We start from the raw sequence: 24,069 nt of genomic DNA on the forward strand, positions 1-24,069 counted from the left end.
CCACATTCAGTTCATCATGGAGTTTGTGGCCTTTGTTGCTGTACCAGAGCTTTGCAGGGGTTTATGATGCTTGTCTTTGTGCTGTGCAGATGTCTGTAGCTTCCTCTGTAGAAAAGAATAAAATGTGTAATTAAATATGAATGCTGATGGTGCTCAGGCTGTTTCTTTTGTGTTACATAACTTACGTAGCTATTCGCCTGCTTTCAGTTCTACTCAAATCCATTTACAGTACACATCTCACTTACTTTTAGTAAATAACAAAATAGAGTATTCTTAAATATGCACACAGACAGTGCTAGGCTGTCACCTATGTGTTGCGTAACTTTCATGGCAAATCACCTCCATTCGATTGTACAGTACTCATATCCATCTACTCATCTCACTCACCTCTAATAAATAACAAAAGAATTTGCCATTTACTATGCTGGATGGTAACCATATAACCAAATTTTGGCACCTGGTGGATTAGTGGGTAATTATTGCGCTCCAATCAGATTGAGCCGGTGAAGGTTTATATCCAGGGGATGGTTGGGATTGATTGCTCATGTAATGCCACTCAGGGATGAGTGAGGCTGGTCACTATCATCTTAAATGTCGGGACCAACTGCCTAGCCCCGGGCTCCGCTCCTCATGGGGCAATGTAGGTTTGGATGATGGATGGATGGATGTTAGTGTCTGAAGCTCCTTTTGTAGAAAATAGTAAAATGTTCACATAAATATGCAAGCAGACGGTGCCTGACTGTCTCCTTTGTGTTGCATGACACCTGTAGCTAGTTGCTTGCATTTGCCTGTGCTCATTTCTATCTACACATCACTCTTTTTTTTAATAAATAGCAATATTCTTAGTGCCTGTAATTGAACAAACATTCAGTGTGGATGAGACAGGTGTATGGTTAAATATGTACATTATAAAGGAAACACATTTTCAATAATTGAAGTCACATTATTGTAGCGTATGAATGATTGTGTAAGAATTGTATAATGTATATGAAGGTGGCAGTCAGATACAGTAATTGGTATCAGGACAGGTTTTGCATATTGACAGGGAGACCTCAGTAGGGGTTTATAGGGGTTATACACTGTGTAGAGGGGTTGGGGAGGTAGTATGATGTTATCCAATAAATGTATTGTCCGACAGGCCCGTGGCTGATTTATGACGTACGGTATGGATGGGGGGATTACTGTATGGTATTGTGTTTGGTTGATGTATGACAGTAGAATATTGTGTGTAATTTGTGTATAATAATATTGGCTTTTGACAGTAGAATATTATTCTTGGTTTTTATATTCATTATACCGTATATATATTTATGTTCAATATATATATGGATGGGGTGATGAGAGAAGTAAAAACATGAGTAATGGAGAGAGGGATGGCATTGATAATGAATGGTGATGGATGGAATATCTTAAATTTGTTGTATGCTGATGATGCAGTACTGCTTGCAAGTACCGGACAAGAACTTCGTAGGCTAGTGCAGAGTATTCCTGATGTCTTTAAGCATCGTACCTTGAGAGTAAATATAGAAAAGAGTGAAGTGATGGTTATTGAGAGAGAGGGTGACTCCCAGTGCGATGTAACAGTGCATGGAGAGAGACTGGAATTGGTGAGGGATTCAAATACCTGGGTACAGTAATAGGAAAGAGAGGAAAATGTGCAAAAGAAGTTGAAAGTAGAGTGGCACAAGGAAGAAAAGTAGCTGGTGCAATGAAGGCCTTAATAAGAAACAGAGACTTGAGAGTTGCAGGTGCACGAGGCTTACATGAAGGAGTGTTAGTGCCAACTTTAACATATGGATGTGAGACTAAGGTGTGGCATGAAAATGGAAAGTCAAGAGTAAGAGCAGTGGAGATGGGACTGCTGAGGAATGTATGTGGAGAGTAGAGGGCAGATAGGATACAAAATAATGTGATTTGTGAAAGATGCGGAGTGAGGAAGTCGATGGACACCAGAATCGTAGTGTGTGTACTGAGATGGTGTGGTCATGTGGAGAGAATGGATAACAATAGCGTGGTGAAAAAGGTATATCTGAGCAAATTTGAAGGAGGGAGGAGGTGAGGTAGGCCAAGTAGAAGGTGGAGAGATATGGTGGATGAATGTGTGAGGAAGAGAGGTTTGGAAGTCGTGAAGCTAGGGAACTGACAGGAGATCAAGCTGGCTGGATGAATGTTGTAAGGAGAAGTGCATGATCAGGGATTTTGGCACCCCTTTTTAACATGGCAACGTCAGGATTGACTCTGTTGGATACAATTATGCGAAGCTACAGAACGTGGTGAATGTTTTTGGTGTATCCGATAGAGCCAGGATTCCGGGGGTTTGAATGATGAGTGAATGGAATCGTGGCCCATTGGACTTTGCTACTCCTCACCCTGCCCTAGGGTGGGAAAGGAGGTCCGGATGATGATGATGATGATGATGGTGATGAATTTATGTACTAGCCTAATCTAATTGCAGTATTATGTTCAGTACTGTACACTAAGTCCTTGTTATATTTCTAATATGTTCCATAATATCATAATTTTTCCTCAGGTAATATGAGGAAATTGGCAGATCTACTCTATATTTAGCAATGAACCATTTAACCCCTACACCGCGGGCTTGTTTACCAATTACTTGCGTGTGCCGCGGGGTTATTTGGGCTCCGACAGACTCTCAAAAAATATTTGCCAAAAATCAGTTATTAGTCCTAGAATAATAAAATTACATATGCTTATGGCACATACCTTCAGCTTTCTCCTGGAATGATTGTTGAGCCTTCGTCGGTTACCGTAGGACTTGTGGAGACCTCTGAAGTAGGGTAACGAAGTCTCCACTTTACACTTCCCAACAACCCGTAATATGATTACCACAGCCAGATACAAACACTATTCTACAATTTTCAAGTAGTTTGGGATCCATACTAAAAAAAAAAAAACTGTGAAAGCAATGGAAATTACGAGCGCGTCTGATCGTCGCACTGGCACTAGTTCGCTCATGGTAGTATGTCATTTATTATTCATAAAACCCCTCACACTTTATATTTCTATTACTATATAACACTTATATATATCTACAGTCTTTATCCATAAGTTTCCTTCAGTAGTATTAGTTTATTGTCACTGTAGGGATTCAATTTCTTTCAGTAAAATACGTAGCATTCACTTTCTCGTCCTGTATACTGGCATTGAGAGTGAATGTCACTTTCATCTTCACTCTCATAACTCATAGCATTCAGACATGCTAGAGTGAAACTTTCACTTTCATTACTCCTAGGGTATATACTCGTATTCTTATAATACTACTCATTTACATTTCTATTTACGTTCTCTATTTTATTTACGTTATTTACATTTCTATTTTATTTACAGTGTTATGCACTGTCACTTGAAATAACTTATAAAACTATTTTCCATTGTTCACGTATATTTACATTCATTACTTTCACTTGCTGTTTACACATTATTTACAATTCCACTTGCACTGTTTTACTCAATAGAAAGATCGTAGTCACTCTTTTATCAATTGTCAGCCCTTTACCTCTTTCCACACGAGGTTTAGTAGGGGGTAAAGGTCACAGAGCCATTTGCATGGGGGTGAAAAAAGGCCTTGAAGTCAGCAAGATGAAACATACGTCCTCTCACTTCGGAAGATGAGACTACACTGATAACGCAGTTGCCAGGCCAGCTAGCCTAGAGGCCTGCTTTAGGGGTTATTCAGAGTTACCAATATTACTTCTTGAAACAGCTAAGTCTAGCACTGATATGATTGGCAGGAAATCTAGACAATACATTATAAATTTCGTAGTTCCAGGTGAATGTAAATATCATTTAGGGTTCTCCCTTCCCTCCTTACAGGTATATTTATTACGAAAATAGATTAGAGGCCTACTTAGGAGATATATAATCAGAGCTACCAATGTTAAATCTTGAAACAGCTTTGTGTAGCACTGATATGATTGGCAGGAAATCTAGACAATACATTATAAATTAGGTAGTTCCAGGTGAATGTAAATATCACTTAGGCTTCTCCCTTCTCTCCTTACATGTATATTTATTACGAAAATAGATTATACGGCATATTTCAAGGGGAAAAAAACAGCGAAAATTAGCGAACGAGTGCACGTGAGGTGTTGTCAGGTGATAATTAGCCAATTCCAGGTGTATGGCACTCTCACTTACCTGATTTCTTTCTTGTATATATTATTTGGTATAAGAATACGACATAGGGCTTATTTCAATGGATGAAATCAGTGAAAAATTCCAGGGAAGATTTACTTAGCGTAGCATGGCCGGGCAGGCGAGAGGATAGGGTAATGGAGGGGGGGTAGGGAGGGGAGTCAAGAACGGGGAGAAATGGCTAAATTGTCAACAATGGATGGGAGTACAGATGAGATTAGGAGTTCTGACTAGTGTTGGACATTGTCAGTACTGATAGATGATACAAGCCCCCACTTGAAAGCCCGGGTGAATTCAAAATAACACAGAATCACAAAAGCGACGCCCCGCGGTATGATCCCTTGCTCCCAAGCGTCACGAAAGTGACGCCCCGCGGTTAAGGGGTTAATGGAGAAGTTTTTTGTAATTTACTCGGACATAATAGCTGAATGTTGTCACAATAGACAGTGTAAAATGAGGAGTTACCATATAGTCTGGTCTTGTTATACGATAGAGTTGCATCAAGTGAAAACGTGTCATATAGCGAGGTCAATATAACATGAGTTCAGTGTGGTTAGGTTGGGTGACCTTGACCACAAAGCCTAAATCCCCCCCCCCCATTCTTCCACCCACCTGATATTTGTCCTAGGCCAATCTGAGTTGTCACCAAGAGTGCCTCCCACCCTCACCCCTCCTGAGGCAGGGGGACAGTAGGAGAGCCTGGACAATAACTCCTGTTCCTTAGAAGGAGGTGAAGAAAGCTGGGGAGAGTGATGCACTGAGGCTGAGGGAGAGATGCAGTTAGGCCAGTGTAAAGTGAAGTGGTGAGGGTGAGGGAGAGTGTGGCTGTGTGACTGCGTCCACATGAGATTTTTGGAGCAACTGTCGAAAATACTGTTCTGGTGACATAGCAACTGTTTTTTTTTTAACATCATACAGAAAAGTGGTATAACTTGAATTATCATTCTAGTAATTTATGATGACATAGCAAACAGTTATGTAGTGAGACCAGACTGCACTGCCTATCTGTAGACTGAAACTCCAACAAGAAGAAAATATAGAGCTCCATGGAAGTACATTGTATGTTATGTCCAGTAAATGTTCATAGTGGTGTAGTGGTTAGAATACCCTAGTCAGAGTGATAGCTTTCCATAGGTTCAGTCATCAAATGGTAACTGATTTTTTTCTTTCTCTTTTAAATCATGTAATGCCACCAAGAGAAGTAGGCTGGCCATGTACCCTTAAATTTAGTAACCCAGGAGAGCCCAACATTGAGCCCTTACACCTTGAAGGGAGTAAAGTGAGTGTGGCTGTTACCATTTACTGTATGTCCATTACAGTCATGCCTGGTATCTATTCAGAATGACTGCCTTGTATGATGCACAAGGGTTTGAATTTCCCAGAGTTTTTTTGATCATGTAAAATGCTGTCAGGGACATAGGTTGGTTTACTACTATTAAGTGTTCTGAACTACCATAGCCTAGCCTCAGATCCATACATCTCAAAGGGATTAAAATGAATTGGCTTTTGTTGTTTTACCTTATTTTGTATCATAATCATCATCATCATTGTGTGATTCAAAGATTTGTGTGAACATTATGAAACAGACCAGTAGGCCTGAATGAAAATGGGAGAGGCCTTTTGTCTTACAGTGGACCGACAGGTTGCTAGTGATGATGATGGTGATAAGATTGGGTTTTTCCCCTGTTAGTCCATATAGGTAAAGGTTTGTAGAAGATGTGGACTCAGTAATATATTGAATTAATGGTTGGAGAGTGTACTTAGATGGTATGGTCAAATAGAGACTATGTATGCGACCAAGAGAAAGGAATATATGTAAATAAATGTAAAAGTGTGAAGAAGCACAGAAAGTTTTAAAAAGGAAGTTTGATGTGGTGGGTGAAAGTGTGAAAAAGCATGATATAGATAAAGAGAAAATAACTGATAAAAGAACAGGATAGATGAAATATGCATAGAGATGCACATGACAAGGGTTGCACTCTTGTTTTTACTTGGCAGAGGAAACTCAAGTTCAGATATATAACTAATGGATAGTTTTTCAAGTGGTATAAAATATGAAGGCTTGAATGGTGAATGATTTGGGTTAATTACCCTTTCACTGAGCGTTTTAATGAAGTTTCTGCTTTTGTGTTTTCCTTCTTCCTGTATATTGTAGAGAGTAGTGTGCTTTGGATGATGATGATGGTGGTGGGCTCAGGTAACATTTTTGTCCTAATTTGCCAAGTTTCTTTCTTTATATAGCAGAACAGTCAGTACTGAACCTCGTTAGTCTTGTATGAAGTACATGAAATTTCCTTAACCCCTTGCCCATGGGCTGTCACTACCATGACGCTCATTATGTAAGATCCATACGGCAGGGCATCACTTCTGTGATCCAGGGATTTTTTAAATTGCCCGGGCTTCCAAGTGTGGTCTTGTATCATCTATCAATACTGCCAGTGTGTAGCTATAGGCAGTGCTGCTAATACCGCTATAGACTTTCAATTTTATGAAGGCGGTTTGGGTGGGGCCTCCTAAGACCTCACACCACTAGCTCTGTTGCCACATCGCCGTCACACACATGCTTCTCTCCTCTCTCTCTCTCTCTCTCTCTCTCTCTCTCTCTCTCTCTCTCAGATGTTCATATTTATATTAACTACTTGTTTTTATTTTCTTTATTTTTTTTTATCTTGTTTTGAATTTTGATGGGCAAACTTCCATGGCAGGAGACTGACCAAGTATGAGCCGCACACACAAGGCTATCTCCCGTGTCACTCCACTTGACAACGTCGCAGAAGCAACGCTGACAAGTCGTACTGGGTTTATACTCTACTATAGTTCTTTTTTTTTTAATTACATCTATACAGTGTATTTAATGTTCATTTATAAGTAGTTCTATCTATCTATCTCTCTATCTATCTATAGCCCGATGCCCTAATCCCGCAAAGGGTGGCTGCAGACAAAACGCCTCCAAGTCGCTCTGTCACCCACCATTTGACTACCCTCCCCCCAACTCACCCCCCCCTCCCTCTTATACCTCTCAACTCCATCCCTCCACCTCATCCTCGGTCTACCTCTCTCTCTCCCTCCCTCCACCTCACCTACATACACCCTCTTAGTCAGTCTTTCATTCATTATAAGTAGTTACTAACTTAAAATAGGAGAGAGAGGTGAGCAGATGTAATTACATGTGTGTGGCAGCATTGATGAGGCAACAGAGCTAATGGTGTGAGGTCTTAGGCTGCCCCACCCAAACTGCCTTCATAAATTAGAACGACTATAGTACTTGCATCCAGTGTTACCAATTTAGCCATTTTTCTGTGTTTGCCTTGCCTCCCCACCTCCCCTTCCATACCCCTCCCTGCCTAGCTACAGCCTGGCTGCGCAACGCAACTCCCGGCCGGTTTTTTTTGCATTTGCTTTTTCCATAGAAATGTGCCCTGTGCCCGATTCTCATGCTTAATAAATATATATAAACAAAAAGGGAAAAGGCTAATTGATACTGCCGTTAACCATGAACTAATTTATCAGCTGGCAACACCCCACCTACACTTGTTCGCTAATTTTCCCTGTTCATTACCCATTGAAATGTCCCTTATGACCTATTCTCATACTAAAAATATATTTAAAAAAGGGGGGGGAACTAAGTGATACTTCCATCGACCTGGAAGTATCTAACTTATCGTGTATTGTCTAGATTTCCTGTTATCCCCGTGGGAGGAGCATGGCCCGGTCCAGCCATCCCTGCGGGTAAGGGGTTAATCAAGACTTTATTTAATCATTCCACCCTTCACTTTTACAGCAATCCCATACTTTGAGCGTGAACCTGAGGTGCAGCACAAAGCTGAAGGTGAGACGGCTGTCTTCTACTGTGAGGCTGGGGGCAAGCCTCCTCCCAAGCAGTACTGGATCTACAATGGCATGCCCATCTCAGAAGCCCCACATAACCCTCGACGCATTGTTGAGCCAGACAAGATTACCATATACAACCTGACTAAAGCAGATACTGGCAATTATGGCTGTAATGCAACCAACAAGCATGGTTATGTGTACAAGGATGTTTATGTCAATGTTCTTGGTGAGTCATACTGTAGTTTTTTGTTACTAAACTGCCCTTTCCTCTTTTCTTCCTTCCTTTCTTCTTGTCACTACTTCATTGTTTCCTCTCCCTTATGCCCATGGGTGATTTTACACTCTCTCTTCATTCTTTCCCCTTCTTCTGCCTATGGGTGACACTACACTGAGTGACAAGCCAAATGGTTTCCTTTACACGAGGAAACCATTTACTGTGCTGGGTGGTAACCATATAACCAGATCATGGCGCCTTGTGGTTTGGAGGGCAATGAAGGCACTCCAATCGAATTGAACCTGTGCAGGTTTCTATCCAAGGGGTAGTTGGGTTTATTGCTCACGCAATGCCACTCAGGGATGAGTGTGGCTGGTCACTCATCTTAAATGTCAGGACTAACTGGCCTAGCCCCGGGCTTCTACGCTTCTCATGGGGCAACACAGGATTAGATTATGATGATGTTGATACCTTTAATGTTCTTTCTTGAAGAAAATGGTCATGAAATCTGAAGCTGTACCATTTTTTAATTAATAGTTTATAAGTAAAAAATGGTGGGCACAAAATTTCCCGAGATTTACCTTTGTGATAATAGCCTGCAGTTCTTTCTTTACTTAAAAATTTACTCTCCTGTTCGGAAAAGAGGTTGGGATGATGGTAAGTTACTGTTGAACACCACCTCCAGCCAGTTACTTCTTTACTTACTATAGGCAGTCAAAGAACATATATGGAACTAGACCTTGTGACACAAATTTGTATGTTAGCAATAACATTAATCTACTTCAGCATTTTAAATACGTTTCCCACGTTTCCTTGTGGGTAGAGAAATCTAACACACACCCCTTTGATGTTATTGGTGGCAAATAAAGGGAAATGGGACATCCTAGTCTCCTCCTCCCCCCCCCCCACACTCTTCCCCCTTCATGTCCTTTTGCTCCTTCCCTCCCCGTTTCCGCCTTATTCCCCCTCCCCTCTCTCTTCTCAGCCATCTTCTCATGTTGCAAGAGGTTCAGCAATGGGCATAAATATTAGTTCACTTTAGTACCATACTGTAAATAATGAAACAGTGAGCAGTGACTCAGAACAGGTATTGGAGTCACTGGAGTCCACCAAACATTTCTGAATAGGTATTGTACAAGCTTCATGATTGTTAAGCTAAAAAAAATGGATCATTATTACTGTCTGCAGCAGCAGCTTGCACTTCAGGTACTGTGCAATGGAGTTGCCACATCCATAAGTTAATAGAAAGAGGAGTGGGAGGAAACCAGCTCCCACTCTTTTACTTTCTTTAGTATTTGAGGGAAGATGGCTCGGAGTGACAGAAGCCCAGCTGTGGAAAGACTTGAATTAGGCTTCATGCAAGAGATATATAGATAACCTGATCCCAGGGCAGTGGCGTACTAAGGGAGGGATGGGGGAGGTCTTCCCCGGATGACAGCTATAGGGGGGTGCCATTTAGCTGAATAATAACTTTTTCATTTCACCGTTTTAGGGTTTTTTGTATTTCTGTCAGAAACTAGACCAAAAGTAAATGATTCTGTGCTGCTTAATATTCATTAAACTTGAATTCTGAAACTGCAGCAAAACTGTTACGGTGAATTTTCATTTGTATTTCACCATCATCTTAAATGTCAGGACCAACTACCTAGCCCCGGGCTCCTACACTTCTCGTGGGGCAACGTAGGATTGGATGATGGATGGATGGATGGATGGATATTATTCATCACTTGGAGGTAGTGGATGCCAGTCGATAGGTCCACTCCAGGTGCCAGATACTCTAGGAACACCCCTTTTCCAGGGCCGGAGGATTAATAAACTAAGTTTCTTGTCTTTTAGATGAATTATTGAGGGAAAGTGTTAAAATGATACCATTTAAAAATTTCTATATTCTCAGCTCTGCCACCCGAGATTCGTCAGCCCCCCAGTGATATTCAGTCAGTAGATGGACAGGAAGTGAACATGACATGCCGAGTGTTTGGAGCGCCCATGCCACGCATCACTTGGATAAGGGATGGTCTTGAGCTAACTGGAGGCAGATTTAAGGTTACTCCTGAAGGGGATCTTATCATAAAGTAGGTCAACAGACATTTCACTACTTCACAGATGTAATACATTGCAAATGAAACCACCACAGATAATAACTAAATTACATGAATTCCAGACAGCATCTGTATTTAAGCTGCTTTATATATTGCAACAAAAGAATACCTATACATAAACTGTAATTGGATATTTCATGTGTCAGGGATGTATCATTCACGGATGCTGGAGACTACAAGTGTTTTGCGGAAAACAAATTTGGGCAGGAAGAAGCAGAGGGGTCACTGGTAGTGAAGGAGCGCACCAGAATCACTGATGAACCACTCGACTATGAAGTTGCAGCTGGACAGACAGCAACATTTAGGTACACTTTATTATAATGAATGCATATTGTATGATGACACTAATGTACATTTTCTTTCATGTTATACCATTATCACAGATAATATAGAAGCATGGAATTTTTGTTCTGTTAAATACTGTATACTGGTATCAAGTGAGATTTGTGGTCATGTATGTAAAAGAATTTCATCTGTTATGTAGAATATTGTATTACACTATTTTTATGGTATCAGTAATTATGGAGTGTTTAACTGGGTTTCATATTATCAGGTGCAATGCAGTAACTGACAGTGACCTGGAGCTGAGTATTAAATGGTTAACTGACGGCAAATTAATTGACTTTGAGCAAGAACCTCGCTTTGTGCAGCAGTCTGACTTCTCCTTGAGTATTACCAAGACCTCAGAGTTGGACTCAGGGGTTTACACTTGTGTTGCATCCACTGAGCTGGATGAAGTTACTGCTTCTGCAACCCTCATAGTACAAGGTAATGTAATGTAGACTCCTTTTATTTAAGATGCTCAGAATTATTTGAGCTAGCTTGCTGCAGATACACTCATATCCCAGTATCCGGCAGTGTTGTGTACCAGCGAGTGTGTTTGGTTTGCGAGTATGTCGGATATCAAAGCAATTTTCCCCACAAGATACTGAAGAGAAGCCAGAGAAGCATTCCAGATCCAAACCCAAACTCTCCTATACCTTACTTAATCAATAGAAACTGACACAGAGACACCATAGGTAATGTTATGATCCTGATAAACAATACTGTTGCTAAAAATGACACATCAAACATCACATGCAGGAGGGTAGGGTGTTGGGACATGCTGTGTTCAACTGCACTTAAGGACAACTAAACAGCCGGGCAGGGTGCCGGCAGTGCGCCAAGCAGAGAGATGGGGATGGAGACAAGCAGGAGTGGGTAAGGGAGACAAGTAGGGGTTGGGGATGGTGGAGGCACAGGGAAAGAGGCAAGAAAGCCAAACAGCCCTACTACCCCTCCCTCAGTCTCACTCACTCACTTACTCACTCACCCACTCTCTACTCACTCTCACTCACTCACTCATTCATCACTGTCACTTGCTCACCATTTTCACTTACCTCTCTCACTCACTCACCACTCCACTCCACTCCACTCCACTCCACTCCACTCCACTCACTCACCACTTCACTCCACTCCACTCACTCGCCTACTTGCCACTCTCACTCACTCACCATTCACACACACACACACACACACACACACACACACACACACACAGGAGACAAGTGGGGGTGGGGGAGGGTTGAGGGATGGAGAGGGAGACAACCAGGGGTGGAGGAAGGCAGGGGGATGGAGGGATACATGCCTGGAAGTGCTGAATGAGGTGGGGGATGGAGGAGGGACAAGGGGGGAGAGAGGGGATGGAAGGAGGAAGGGAGGACCGGGAGAGCCTCATTTCAAACATAACGAGAGGCGAGGTGTCGGGCTGGAGACGGGGGGGTGTTGGACTGGAGAGGTGATGGACTTTCAAATTGTTCAGATAGTGGGAATGTTCCCGTTTCTTGTATTCGGTTTAGCGAAGCACCAGTCAGTAGAGAGGTGGCCTGCAATCCTATTGGACCCAGGTTCGAATCTCCGCAGGGACAGGGAACAGTTTAAAGATTTGAATTTAGTAAAAACAGACTTTACAGATCTACCGGAGGACCCACTGACATGTCACAGAGGTACCCCTGCTAATGCCAGTGCACCGGCCCTGTGTGGGACATCCCTGGCATGTATTCTATGTGGACAGTGGGTGTTAGCACCGAAGTGGTGGCATGTGGAGGTGTATGGTATGTAGGAGGACTACTGGGCCTTGGGAGCAGGCTATGAAGCCAATGCTCAGAGTCGGACACATTAAAAAAAAAAAAAGAAAAAAAAAAAGCGCTGGATAACGGGGTATGGGTGTATATGCAGCCATCCAGTGCATTTTACATAGGGAATTTCCAAAGCAGTAATGTCTTTTGTAGCACATAGCCTGTCCTCTGTTGAAAATACAATAATGTGAAATAAAATGTATTAAAAGAAGTGCATTGCACATAGATTCTTTGAAATGCATGGACAAAGGAGAGTGATGGAATATGTGTGTACAGTATTAACATTGAAATGGCTTAAGAAAACAAAACTAAGGTTAGATGCCACAGTGAATTAAAATTAAGCTGAAATAAAGGCTTAAAACAAATCGGGTAAAGACATGGTGCTCTTTATCAAATTAAATAAGTATGAGTGTATATTCCTAATGAGCTTTGACTTACATTATGTCCTGAGTTGCACCAGTATGGAACTTCCTTTTCTTCATTTAGTTTTGTAATAGTACCAGTACTGTATGTATGATTTAAAACCACAATTTTGCTCAGTCCTCTCATAAAGTGTACAGTAACAAAAAAAAAAAAAAAAAAAAAAATGCTATTAGCAAAACATGCATCAGGTCCATGACTGAAGGGATAAAAGCACAACACACACACACACACACACACACACACACACATATATATATATATATATATATATATACAATTAGGGTGGTCCATATTTTTTTTTAATTTGATTTTTTTATGCTCTCACCCTCACAAACTGTTCCTTTTGGGCCAGAAACACACTAGGGTATAAGGTTTCACTGAAAAATATTGATATTTAGAGGTGGCTCAGTGGATCTCTCTTTCCTAGGTATGTACATAATTGAATGAGCCATCAATTTTAACCTGTCTGTGTCCCCCACGCTTAAAAGTGAGTATTATCTGCTCATTGGTAGGGGTATCAGGGTAACCAGCCACTCATTGTTGCCCGCCCAGTTAAGGTCTGCTTAAGAGCTTCAGGGAAGCATTTCTTGTGGTCAGCAACAACTTGAAGAACATACCACAGCTGCTCTTCATCATTGGTCAGAAGACCAGAGAACTCTTGCACCAGTGCAACTCTCCGTTCAGCATGGTTATTGGTTATAGCAAGAGTTAATGCTAAAGCCTTTGCTGTTTTGAAGTCTGCATTTTCTATCCACTGGGTCGCTGGTGATTGCAAGAATCCAGCTGTTAGCGTCAGCTTCTTCAGTAGCATTCTGGAGTGCTTTGTTGTAAAGTTTGCAAGTGACCTTCCCTGCAACAATTGCAGGTCCACTGGTGCACATTTTGGTGGATTGTCGTCTTCATCTGTTGTACCTGGTTGCAGCATAGCATTTGCCATCTCTTTCTTGATGTCAGTGGCGACATCATCATCAAACAAAGGTAGAGCAACCAACTCTTTTGACAAGAACCAAAGGTGGCCCATCATCTTGTGCAAGGTGACATTGGAGTTCCCTTTATGGATTACACTGTAGGTCTGCAGCAGTTTAACCAATGGTAGGTCATTCTGAGGTGCCTTCACAGCACACGGGGCTGTTAACCAGGTTTTGACATAAATTACAGAGAAGCTTATGCACAGGTCATGTAGCCCTCGCTGTTCCTTTGCAGTCAGTGTGAATTGGGAATGAAACATCCAAACCTTGAATGAGTAGATGGTCTTTGCCATCCAGCAGGCATGATCCATAGTTCCAGGAGCAGCAAATCATGTTCCACAAGGGGGTGGGATACCAAGGAAAAGCATGGTAAGCTCAATCAGCCCCCTGTAATCATTTCTTGGTAGTTTCTCCTTCAAATAACAAAATGCAAATAACAAAAATAACAATACAAATAACAAAATGCAAAAAATTTGTAGTAATTATTTTTGCAGATGTGTGAAAGAACTTTATAGGTGAGAAACTTCTGGTCCTTTGAGCCACTTCTAAATATTCATATTTCTCAGCGAAATTTGACACAGTGGGTTTTTGGCCCTAAAGGAAAAGTTTGGGGGGTGAGACAAATACTTCTCAGATTTTTATTTTTTGGTGTCTATGTAAGGACCATCCTAATGTATATGTAATATCTCTCTATCTATCTGTCTATCTATCTATATATTTATATATATATGTATAGATAGATAGATGGATACTGTATACACACACACACACACACACACACACACACACACACACCGCTCGCTGGTGCAGTGGTAACGCTCTCGCTTGCCAACTGGTGGACGGGAGTTCGCGTCTCGCTCAGGTTGCGAAAAGTTTCATTGACGAAGTGGGTGGTTACTGTCCCCCTCGAGCAAGGGGACGGGTGTGTGTGTGTGTGTGAAGGTCACAGCCTTGCCCTTAGATCGGACTATATGAGCTCTCAGCTCCCTTCGGGAGGGTAAAAGCTGACGATCATGACCATCAAGTGATCCTGACCGACCCGGTGAATTACACACACACACACACACACACACACACACACCTGGACACCATTTACTATGCTGGGTGGTAACCATATAACCAAATTGTGGTGCCTGGTGGTTTAGTGGGTGATTAAGGCGCTCCAGTCGGATTGCGCCTGCGTAGGTTTATATCCAAGGAGTGATTGGGGTTTATTGCTCACGTAATGGCACTCAGGGATGAGTGAGACTGGTCACTCTCATCTTAAATGTCAGGACCAACTTGCCTAGCCCTGGGTTCCTACGCTCCTCATGGGGCAACACAGAATTGGATGATGGATGTATATATTTATATATGATATGTATAATGTATTATTATTATTATTATTATTATTATTATTATTATTTTTAGAATTTTATAATGAACCATGAGCAGCTTTAAGTGATGAAAATATATTAAAGATAATTCATCAGCTGCTTAGTAATGGAACATATTTGTAAGTGAAGAATAGGTGTAAATTCATCAGCAGCTTAATACTGTAATAAAATTTCTTTTTAGTGAAATCTTAATAATACAACAGCTTGAAGAGAAGCAACTTTAAGCGAGGAATTACCGTATCATTATGAGCAGATGTACCCAACCCACCGCAACTGCTGGAGCTTCGGTGTAATGACCGCGATGCCAGCGTGAAGTGGCAGCCCATGGGAGACAACCGTGCCCCCATCCTTGGCTACCTCATCCAGTTCAACACCAGCTTCACACCTGACACCTGGGAGAATGCCTTTGACTCTGTCCCTGCAACCAGTACACAGTTCAATGTTAGTATTTACCTTAGCCCAGCCTGTAGTGTTAAGGTCACTTGGGTGTCATTAACCTCTTTAATCCAATCATCATCATCATTATCATCGTCATCATCCAGACCTTCTTTCCCACCTTAGGGCAGGGTGAGGAGTAGCAGTGTCCAGCCAGCCAAAGTTTGTTCAGTTCAATGTGCCACGTTTCTATTTCACTCATCATTATTGCCTTCAAAATCCTGGCTCCATCTGACAGGCCCCACAGATTTTGCCACGTTCTGTAGCATCACATATACCTATCTGGTAGAGCCAATCTGAATGCTGTCACATCCCTGGTCATGCACTTCTCTGCACAAAATTCATCCAGCCAGCTCGATCTCTTGTCAGTCCCTTAACCCCACCAAATTTCATACCTCTTTTCCTCACACACTCATTCACCATATCCCTCCACCTTCTTCCTGGCCTAGCTCGCCTCCATTCTCCTTTATATTTGCTCCGATGTACTTTTTCACCACACTGACCTGATGAATATGATTACATATGAGTGTGTTGTCCCAGATGATTGGTTGAAGAGTGGAATTGTAAATGTGTACAAAAGGAAGGGTGATGCCCAGGAAGAGGAAATTGTAGAGGTATAAAGCTTTTAGATCAGATAATGAAGGTAATGGAGAGAGTTCTAGAAGGTATGATTAGAGAATGAGTGAATATTGATGAGATGCAGTTAGGGTTTATGCCAGGCAGGGGGGACCACTGATGCTATATTCATTGTTTGACAGCTTTAAGAAAAATATATTGGGAAGAAAAGGGACCTGTATTTTGTTTTTGTTGATTTGGAAAAAGCCTTTGACAGAGTCCCTAGAGAGGTGGTGGAGTGGGCAATGAGAAAGCTTGGCTTAGAGGAGTGGCTGGTTAGGGTGATTCTGGCTATGTATGTGGGTGCTCGCACCCAGGTAAGAGTGAATGGAGATTTGAGTGATGAGTTTTCCGTGAATGTTGGTGTGCATTAGGAGTCAGTTTTGAGTCCCATGTTGTTTATCATGGTACTTGAAGCCCTCTCAGGTGACTTTAGAAACGGACTCCCGTGGGAGATGTTGTATGCTGGTGATTTGGTGTTGATTGCAGAGAATGAAAGGGAGGCTTAGGAAAGATTTAGGAAGTGGATAGATGGTATGGGGCACAAGGGCTTAAGGGTACATGCCGATAAAACAAAAGTGATGATATCTAGGGTTGGTGGCGGTACTGTCAGAGACGAGGGAGAGTGGCCATGTGCAGTTTGCCACAAGGGTGTGGGAAGTAATTCCATCTTGTGCAGCGTTTGTGATAAATGGGTGCACAAAAGTGTAGTGGTATCAGAGGTAGACTGTGAGATAATGCTGATTTTATGTGTGCAACGTGTCAGGGAGAGCAGGTGGAGATTGTCAGGCGTGAAAGGATTGAACTTGCTGGCGAGTCTCTTGAGTGTGTTGAAGAGTTTTGTTAGTTGGGAGACATGTTACGTGCTGGAGGTGGGGCTGGAGCTAGCTCTGTGGCAAGGGTGAGTAGTGGTTGGAAGAAGCTTAGGGAGCTGTTGCCTTTCCTGACATTGAGAGGACTCTCCGTACGTGCTAAAGGGTCTTTGTATGCAGCATGTGTGAGGAGTGTGATGCTGTATGGTAGTGAGACCTGGGCAGTAAAGGAAGAGGATATTCACAGGCTCAGAAGTACAGAAATGAGAATGATTAGGTGGATGTGCAGTGCGTCCCTGCATGCAAGGCCTGGGGGGGCTGGCTTTACAATGGAAGAGTTGAGAGGTAGGATGGGACTGGAGCGTATTGGTGTTGTGATGAGGAGAGGTAGATTGAGGTGAATTGGACATGTGGAGAGGATGGGGGATGATAATTGGGTGCAGAAGGTGAGAAGTGTTAATATTGGGGGTGGGGTTGCGAGGTGTAGACCAAGAAAGATGTGGGACGAGGTCATTAAATGTGGCCTCATGGTTAAGGAACTGAACAGGGAGGCCGCCATAGATCGTGCAACATGGAGAGCCGCCATTAGGTGACCAAGGCCGACACATGCAAGCATGTTGGAGCCTTCAAAAATGAAATTAAGAAGCAATACTATTGTCATCCATTCACTCTATATGACCACACCAACTGTCAGTCTTCCCACCCTCCATCCCTCCCTCAACACTCCATCCCTTTCATATTACAGTACATGTACAGTATAACCCCATTCTTTTTGTGTATTTTATTTCTTTATTTTCTTCATTTTGATTGTGGCTGGAGGTTTGATGACAATAACTATCTCATGCAGGATGATAATATACTTTTAGCCAGAAGAAACAGTCCTTCATGCTGGGTAGTGTCAAAGATTTTATGCTTTCTGCAGGATACCATTTTAATTCAGCCATTAGCTACACCAAATATTGTCGTATGCCGGGTAGTGTCAAGACGGATAATTGGGAGTTTACTGTACAGTATATTGAACAGCCATGGGGACATCAGACAATCTTGTCGCACGCCCACATTGATCGTGAACCATTCACTTAGATGCCCAGTTCCCCTTACGCATGCCTCACTACCATCATAAAAACTCTCAGTGGCACCTAGCAATGTATCGTCTATACCATACATGCGCCAAACCTTCCACAATCTTTGCACTGTTTACATTGTCGTATGCTTTTTGCAGATCCATAAATGCCATCAACTCCATTTACTTCTTCTCACAAACCTTCTCCACTGTCTGTGTCATGGCAAATATTTGATCCACACAACCTCTGCCACTCCTAAAGCCACCCTGTTCGTCACTCACAAGGCCTTCTGACTTCTCTCTTACTTTATAATAATTCTTCCATATACCAATACGCTCCTTACAACACTTGGTAGACTTACCGGGTATGCCACGCTAATTCTTGCACTCACTCCGCTCACTTTTATTTTTTTACAGGGGTACAATCATAGCCTTTTTCCACTCTGCTGTCACAGTTTCACTCATCCATGCCTTCGTACATATCTCCAGCATGCACTCCATTCCGCTCTCTCCAATACAGTTAATCATCTCTGCATACACCTCATCAACCCCTGCTGCTTTCCCATTTTTCAGCTGCTTCACAGGTTTCTTCACATCTGCGAGTGTCTCTTTTCCTGGCACTACATTCCTTCTCTGTACACCCCCAAAACCAACCATATTAACAGTCGCTTTGCTCTCTCCATTTCCATTCATCAGACTTTCAAAATATTCTTTCCGTATGATCCTTACTTCATTCCCATGGGTTAATAATATACCACTTACATCCTTCACACTTTCACATTTCTTTCCATTGTCACTTCTGCACCTCCTTCCTGAAAAACTTCCTATTTTCAAAGTAATATTCATTCATTTTTCCTCCTGGATCATCATATACCTCCCTTTTTTCCTCTTCACAAGTCTCTTTACATGCTTCTTCCTCTCAATATATTCAGTTCTCATTTCAGTTGAACCCCTGTCCTGTATCCACTGTAGTCACTTCTTCCTCTTTTCCTCCACTACTCTCTCAACCTCTTCATCCCACCATGCTGTAAATTTCTTCTTTGTTGTTACTCTTGCCACACCACACACCGCTTTAGTTTCCCTAACTAAGCAGTCCTTATATGCATTCCACGAGCTGTCCAGATCCATTTCATTCCAATTCATTGGTTCACACTCCTCCCCTGTTTTGGCCCTGTATTCATGTGCCATTTCTTTGATTCTTAGCTTCTCAGCTTTCAGTCTCTCTCCCTGATTGCTCCTCTCTTTCTCTTGGTCCACCTCACTCCTCTCAGCTTGATCTTGCATACCACAATTATGTGATCTGACAAACCTCCACAATGTCTTCTCACTGCCCTTATATCAGCAGCACTTGCCAGCATCGATTTCCATACGAGCACGTAATCACTCAGGCTCCTTTCAGTATGATCTCCATGCCCTCTGTACCATATATATTTGTGCATCTTTGTGTTTGAAATAAGAATTACTAATGCACAACCTCCTTTGTTGACATGTCCTTCAGTTGCTTTCCATTATCATTCTCTCCTGGTACTCCGTTATTATCCATTACTGTATATCATTCACAGGACAAGTGCCTACTCTCCCATTCATGTCACCCTTCACAAACACTTTATAACTTTTGGATATATCTCCTACATCATTCAGCTCAGCCCAAAACCTGTCTTTCTCTGTCTCATCCCTGTCATTACACACTGCATACACTACAGTCACTGTCACTTTCACCTCCTCAAACTTGAACTTGACATGCATACATCTCGAGCTGATACATTTGTAACCTACCATTCCATTCAGCCACACTTCATTCATCAACAAAGTAACTCCTTCCTTGCATCTTTCTCACCCATTCTTGCCCGACCTTACACATTTTACACCTTCCCACTCCTCCACTTCACATCCTTTCATCTTTGTTTCACGTAGTGCTATCACGGTATATCTCGTGCTCTTGAACACATTCACTTCTTTCTCCTTATCCACATGTCTTACATTCTGGCCATGCAAATCTGCCAATTTGGCTGATGCCCTGGGCAGGTATTGGGCCCTCTGAGACTGTGATGCATCTCCCATGATTTAGTGATTTTAGGGAAATCTGGGGGACACTTAACCTGGCCAAAAACCCCAGTTGTATGGTTACCACCCAACAAAGGAAATGGTTTCTTGAGTACAGGAAACCATTTGGGTTGTCACTCAGTCGAGAGACCATGAGGCAACACTACATTGAGTGAGTGGATGATGGGAGCCCCCACCAACCACTAAAGGTCCAGTTATTATTTTTTCTTTCCTTGCTATCACCAGACAGTTTTATCAGGCATAGGGGAGACGTATGGTAGTGAAGGGATTAATGAATACTGTATCAAACTTTTTGAGTTTCAACAGATCCTAATGCCAGATAAAATCATCTAGTAATAACAAAAATGCCATCCATCATGATTTAGTTATTTTAGATTGACATCATCAGATAGGCATATGTGAAGCTACAGAACTTGGTGAAATTTTTTGTGGCCTCTGGTGGAGCCAGGATTTCGAGGGCTTGAATGATGAGTGAATGGAAGTGTGGCCCAGTGTATCAGGCAAACTTTGGCTGTCTGGACGCTGCTATTCCTCACCCTGCCCTGGGGTGGAAAAGAAGGTCTGGATGATAATGATGATGATGAATAGCAAAAATATAATCAAAGTATGTTAACGGATTTAAAGGGTACATCCATCCATCTATCCATCATCCAATCCTACATTGCCGCATGAGAAGTGTAGGAACCCAGGGCTAGGCAGTTGGTCCAGACATTTAAGATGAGAGTGACCAACATTAAAATGAAAAAATAAGGTATCTTACCTGTATTAAATTTTTTATAAATTTATTGCACATAAATTCTGTCATTATGTTGCGGTAAGACTGGTTTACAGATCCTTAATTTTTTAATAACCTAGCTTACCAGCTGAATACAGAAGGGAAGGCATTGGGCCACTGTTATGCACATTTATCAGAACATATTTATTCATTTAAAATAAGCTTCTGATAAAGTGTTCTTTTATTAATTTTCATCTTCATTGCAAATTTTTTTTGATAATAAAGTAAATATAAATACAGAAAATGATGGTTCAGTTATTTTACTCTTTTGCTTCTTTACTAGCAAAGTCTTGTGCATTGCAGGAACAGCTCAGTTACTGTCATCGTTGTCAACCCTACATTGTTTTCTGCTTCCCATAACCCTTTTCATGCTTTATTGGATCTACTTTTTTATGTCCATTTATTGCTTGAGTGATTACTAATTTCATGCAGTAGCCAAAATGTCTGTGCCAACATATCAACACACAAGATACTGCTAGGGCTGGGGTGCAGTATACAGACTATTTAAACAAGAGGTCTCTCCTATATTGAATAGAATTATATTGCATTAAGAGAAATGTAATATAAATAATGTCATTTTGCTGAAAGGGTTACATATGTCTTTATAGTACTTTTGCCTCTTCCCCATGTACAGTGCTGGTTAGTGACCAAATAACTAAATTATGGGATGAAGTGGATTCTGTTATGGTGTCCCTGTTAACTGGATGGAATGGCACAAATGTGGCATTCATCCAGAAACCAAACCCCCACATCATTCCCCATGCCTTGCAGTGGTGAAGGGCTGTCACCTGCAAGGGAATATCAGTTCTCTTCACAGAACAACCCTGCAGGACTGATTACTTGCTTGTGGTTGATGGGTCTGCTCAGTCAGCCAGACTGGGGTTGATAAACAACAGCAGCAGCCTTTTAAAGAAGCTCATTTTATTACTCAAAGTGGTTCCTAACACTTTTTCGATTTGTTGCTGATTCATAACTTGGGAAGAAAACACTTATGGTATAACTTCTTTTATAGATGTAGAGGTTAAGTTCATGGTGTTACTGTAGTTACCAGGAATTTCCCATTTTATTCCTACTCTTCATTCATTTTGGCATGTATAACTTAGTGTGCATTTAGGAACTAGGAGAATTAAAATTTCTACCTATTCTCACACCCCCAGGTCAACTTGAGCCCATGGACCAACTACACTTTCCGAGTGATTGCACGCAATAAGATTGGTCCATCACAGCCATCTGAGCACTCTGAAATGTGCACCACCCCATATGATGTCCCATATAAGAACCCTGATGGTGTGGAGGGCAAAGGGTCAACACCACAGAACCTGGTCATCAAGTGGTCGGTAAGTCATCAACCATGCTTTTGTCTCAACTGTCATCAGCCCTCTTGTAGACCACGTATGGTTCACTTATAGTTTTGAGAGTATATAGTTGTTCATGTAACAAAGGCAGACCATCTTGAACAGAATCTTCACGCAATTTACTGACCTTGAACTTAACTCAGTTTCCGCCAACCCTTCCCCCAGCCGGGGATTTCTGGATAAAACAGAGTTTTTTTTATAAAATGTAATATCTCAGCTAATAATTAGCTAAAAATAAAATATGAAGTGTCATAATACTCACCAAACCTTCAACTTCAAGCTGATGGCCTCAGATTGTTCAGTTAGTCCATAGAGTCGGAGTCTTTGGAAGTGGAGTAACTTTTTGTGTGTTTTGTGGCTGTGTCCGTATGTGTGGCACAAGTAAGGCGTGTATTAGCCCTTCACAATAAAAAAACATTTTCAGAATACTGCAGTCAACCACAAACACCATTTCTGTTTAGGCTTTGAGCAGTGTGGTGTGAGTGTGCAGTGATGTGAGCTGGGGAGTGCAGTCATTATGGCAACAACCTTGAGGCAGGGTGGCTGACATCATGTCGGACACAGGGAAAACATTTTGCATAGGTCTATCCATGATGGAGGTACGCAGGTAGCTGGAGCGTGACTGGGCTGCATGCAGGAGGGTTGCCAGTGTTTGCTTGTGGTGGTAATTACCTGCGTAATATTCAAACAGTTCCGCAGAACAGTAGATCATGTATACTTGTTACTTGGACATCTCCAGGCAGTCATCTATACATGACACCTGGATGCCGTGGGATAATAAGTAGTGTCCATGTGACAAATTTTTATTCCCATCTGTTTTTAGGGAATTTACTGACTGGTGATAAGGAAATATTGGAGATGGGTAATGAATAATGGCATAAAGTTAAGTGATTTGATATGAAAGTGAATGCAGTACAGCAAAGTAACAGTTTTCAAGAGAGGTACCAGCACTAGGTGTTATGTAAGACTGAGTAGCGCTGGTGTGGAGTATGCAATGTTTATGTGTGTGTGGAGAATGCATATGGTAAGGATGCATGAATGAATAAGGAAATTAAGAGGATTCAACAGGACAAGGGAGCAACAGTCTTGTAAAGCAGTTTATATTGATGTTTACCAAACCCCAGGCCCAGTCACTGCTGTTGGAGGAATAGAAGACTAGATGATGGATAGATTAATAAATGCACATTCTCAGGCGGTGTACTGAACTTACAGAATTAATATTTTCTAAAGTTGTGTTAGGGAATCCTTGTATTATATTTTGGGGAGTACCTCATCTTTAATTCAGTGTTACTGTAGTTTAATGATGAAAGCCATCCTGTTGCTCAGGTATTATATGAACTATGTGCAATGTACCAGCACTTGCCTGTCATTGTACTAGAAGAAAAGATTTACGAGTTGAATGAAGGGCTTGTTGGAGATATGTAAGAAGGCATAGATGAGTGAAACTGTGCCAGTAGAGTGGAAAAAGGCTGTGATTGTACCCCTGTACAAAAACATAGGTGAACGAAGTGAGTGTAAGACTTATCGTGGCATTAAGTCTATTGAGTGTTGTACGGAAGGTACAGGGAAGAATTACTACAGAGAAATTAAGAGAGATATCAGAAGTCCTAGTGAGTGACGAACAGGGTGACTTTAGGTGTGGCAGAGGATGTGTGAATCAAATACAGGCATACCCCAGTGTAATGATGCAATTGGTTAAGTAAAAACCCATTGCTAGGTGAGGTATCGTATCTTAGGGTAGATTTAACATGTAAAGTATAGGGATGT

At 41.8% G+C, this 24,069-nt stretch overlaps 1 protein-coding gene across 3 annotated transcripts in view; it reads left to right on the forward strand.

The window, feature by feature from the left end:
• The window catches only part of Nrg (Neuroglian), a 598,682-nt gene that overhangs the window by 544,102 nt on the left and 30,511 nt on the right, over positions 1 to 24,069 (forward strand). For all 3 annotated transcript variants that reach the window (XM_080267325.1, XM_080267327.1, XM_080267326.1), the window contains 6 exons: positions 7,937 to 8,212; positions 10,095 to 10,272; positions 10,446 to 10,604; positions 10,853 to 11,067; positions 15,437 to 15,624; positions 22,105 to 22,284. In XM_080267325.1, the coding sequence (XP_080123451.1) occupies positions 7,937 to 8,212; positions 10,095 to 10,272; positions 10,446 to 10,604; positions 10,853 to 11,067; positions 15,437 to 15,624; positions 22,105 to 22,284 (1,196 nt within the window). The remainder of the gene's footprint in view (positions 1 to 7,936; positions 8,213 to 10,094; positions 10,273 to 10,445; positions 10,605 to 10,852; positions 11,068 to 15,436; positions 15,625 to 22,104; positions 22,285 to 24,069) is intronic.

This window comes from Coenobita brevimanus, chromosome 23, assembly GCF_032717465.1.
Source record: "Coenobita brevimanus isolate Jiangsu-jjx chromosome 23, ASM3271746v2, whole genome shotgun sequence".
Classification (NCBI taxonomy): domain Eukaryota; kingdom Metazoa; phylum Arthropoda; class Malacostraca; order Decapoda; family Coenobitidae; genus Coenobita; species Coenobita brevimanus.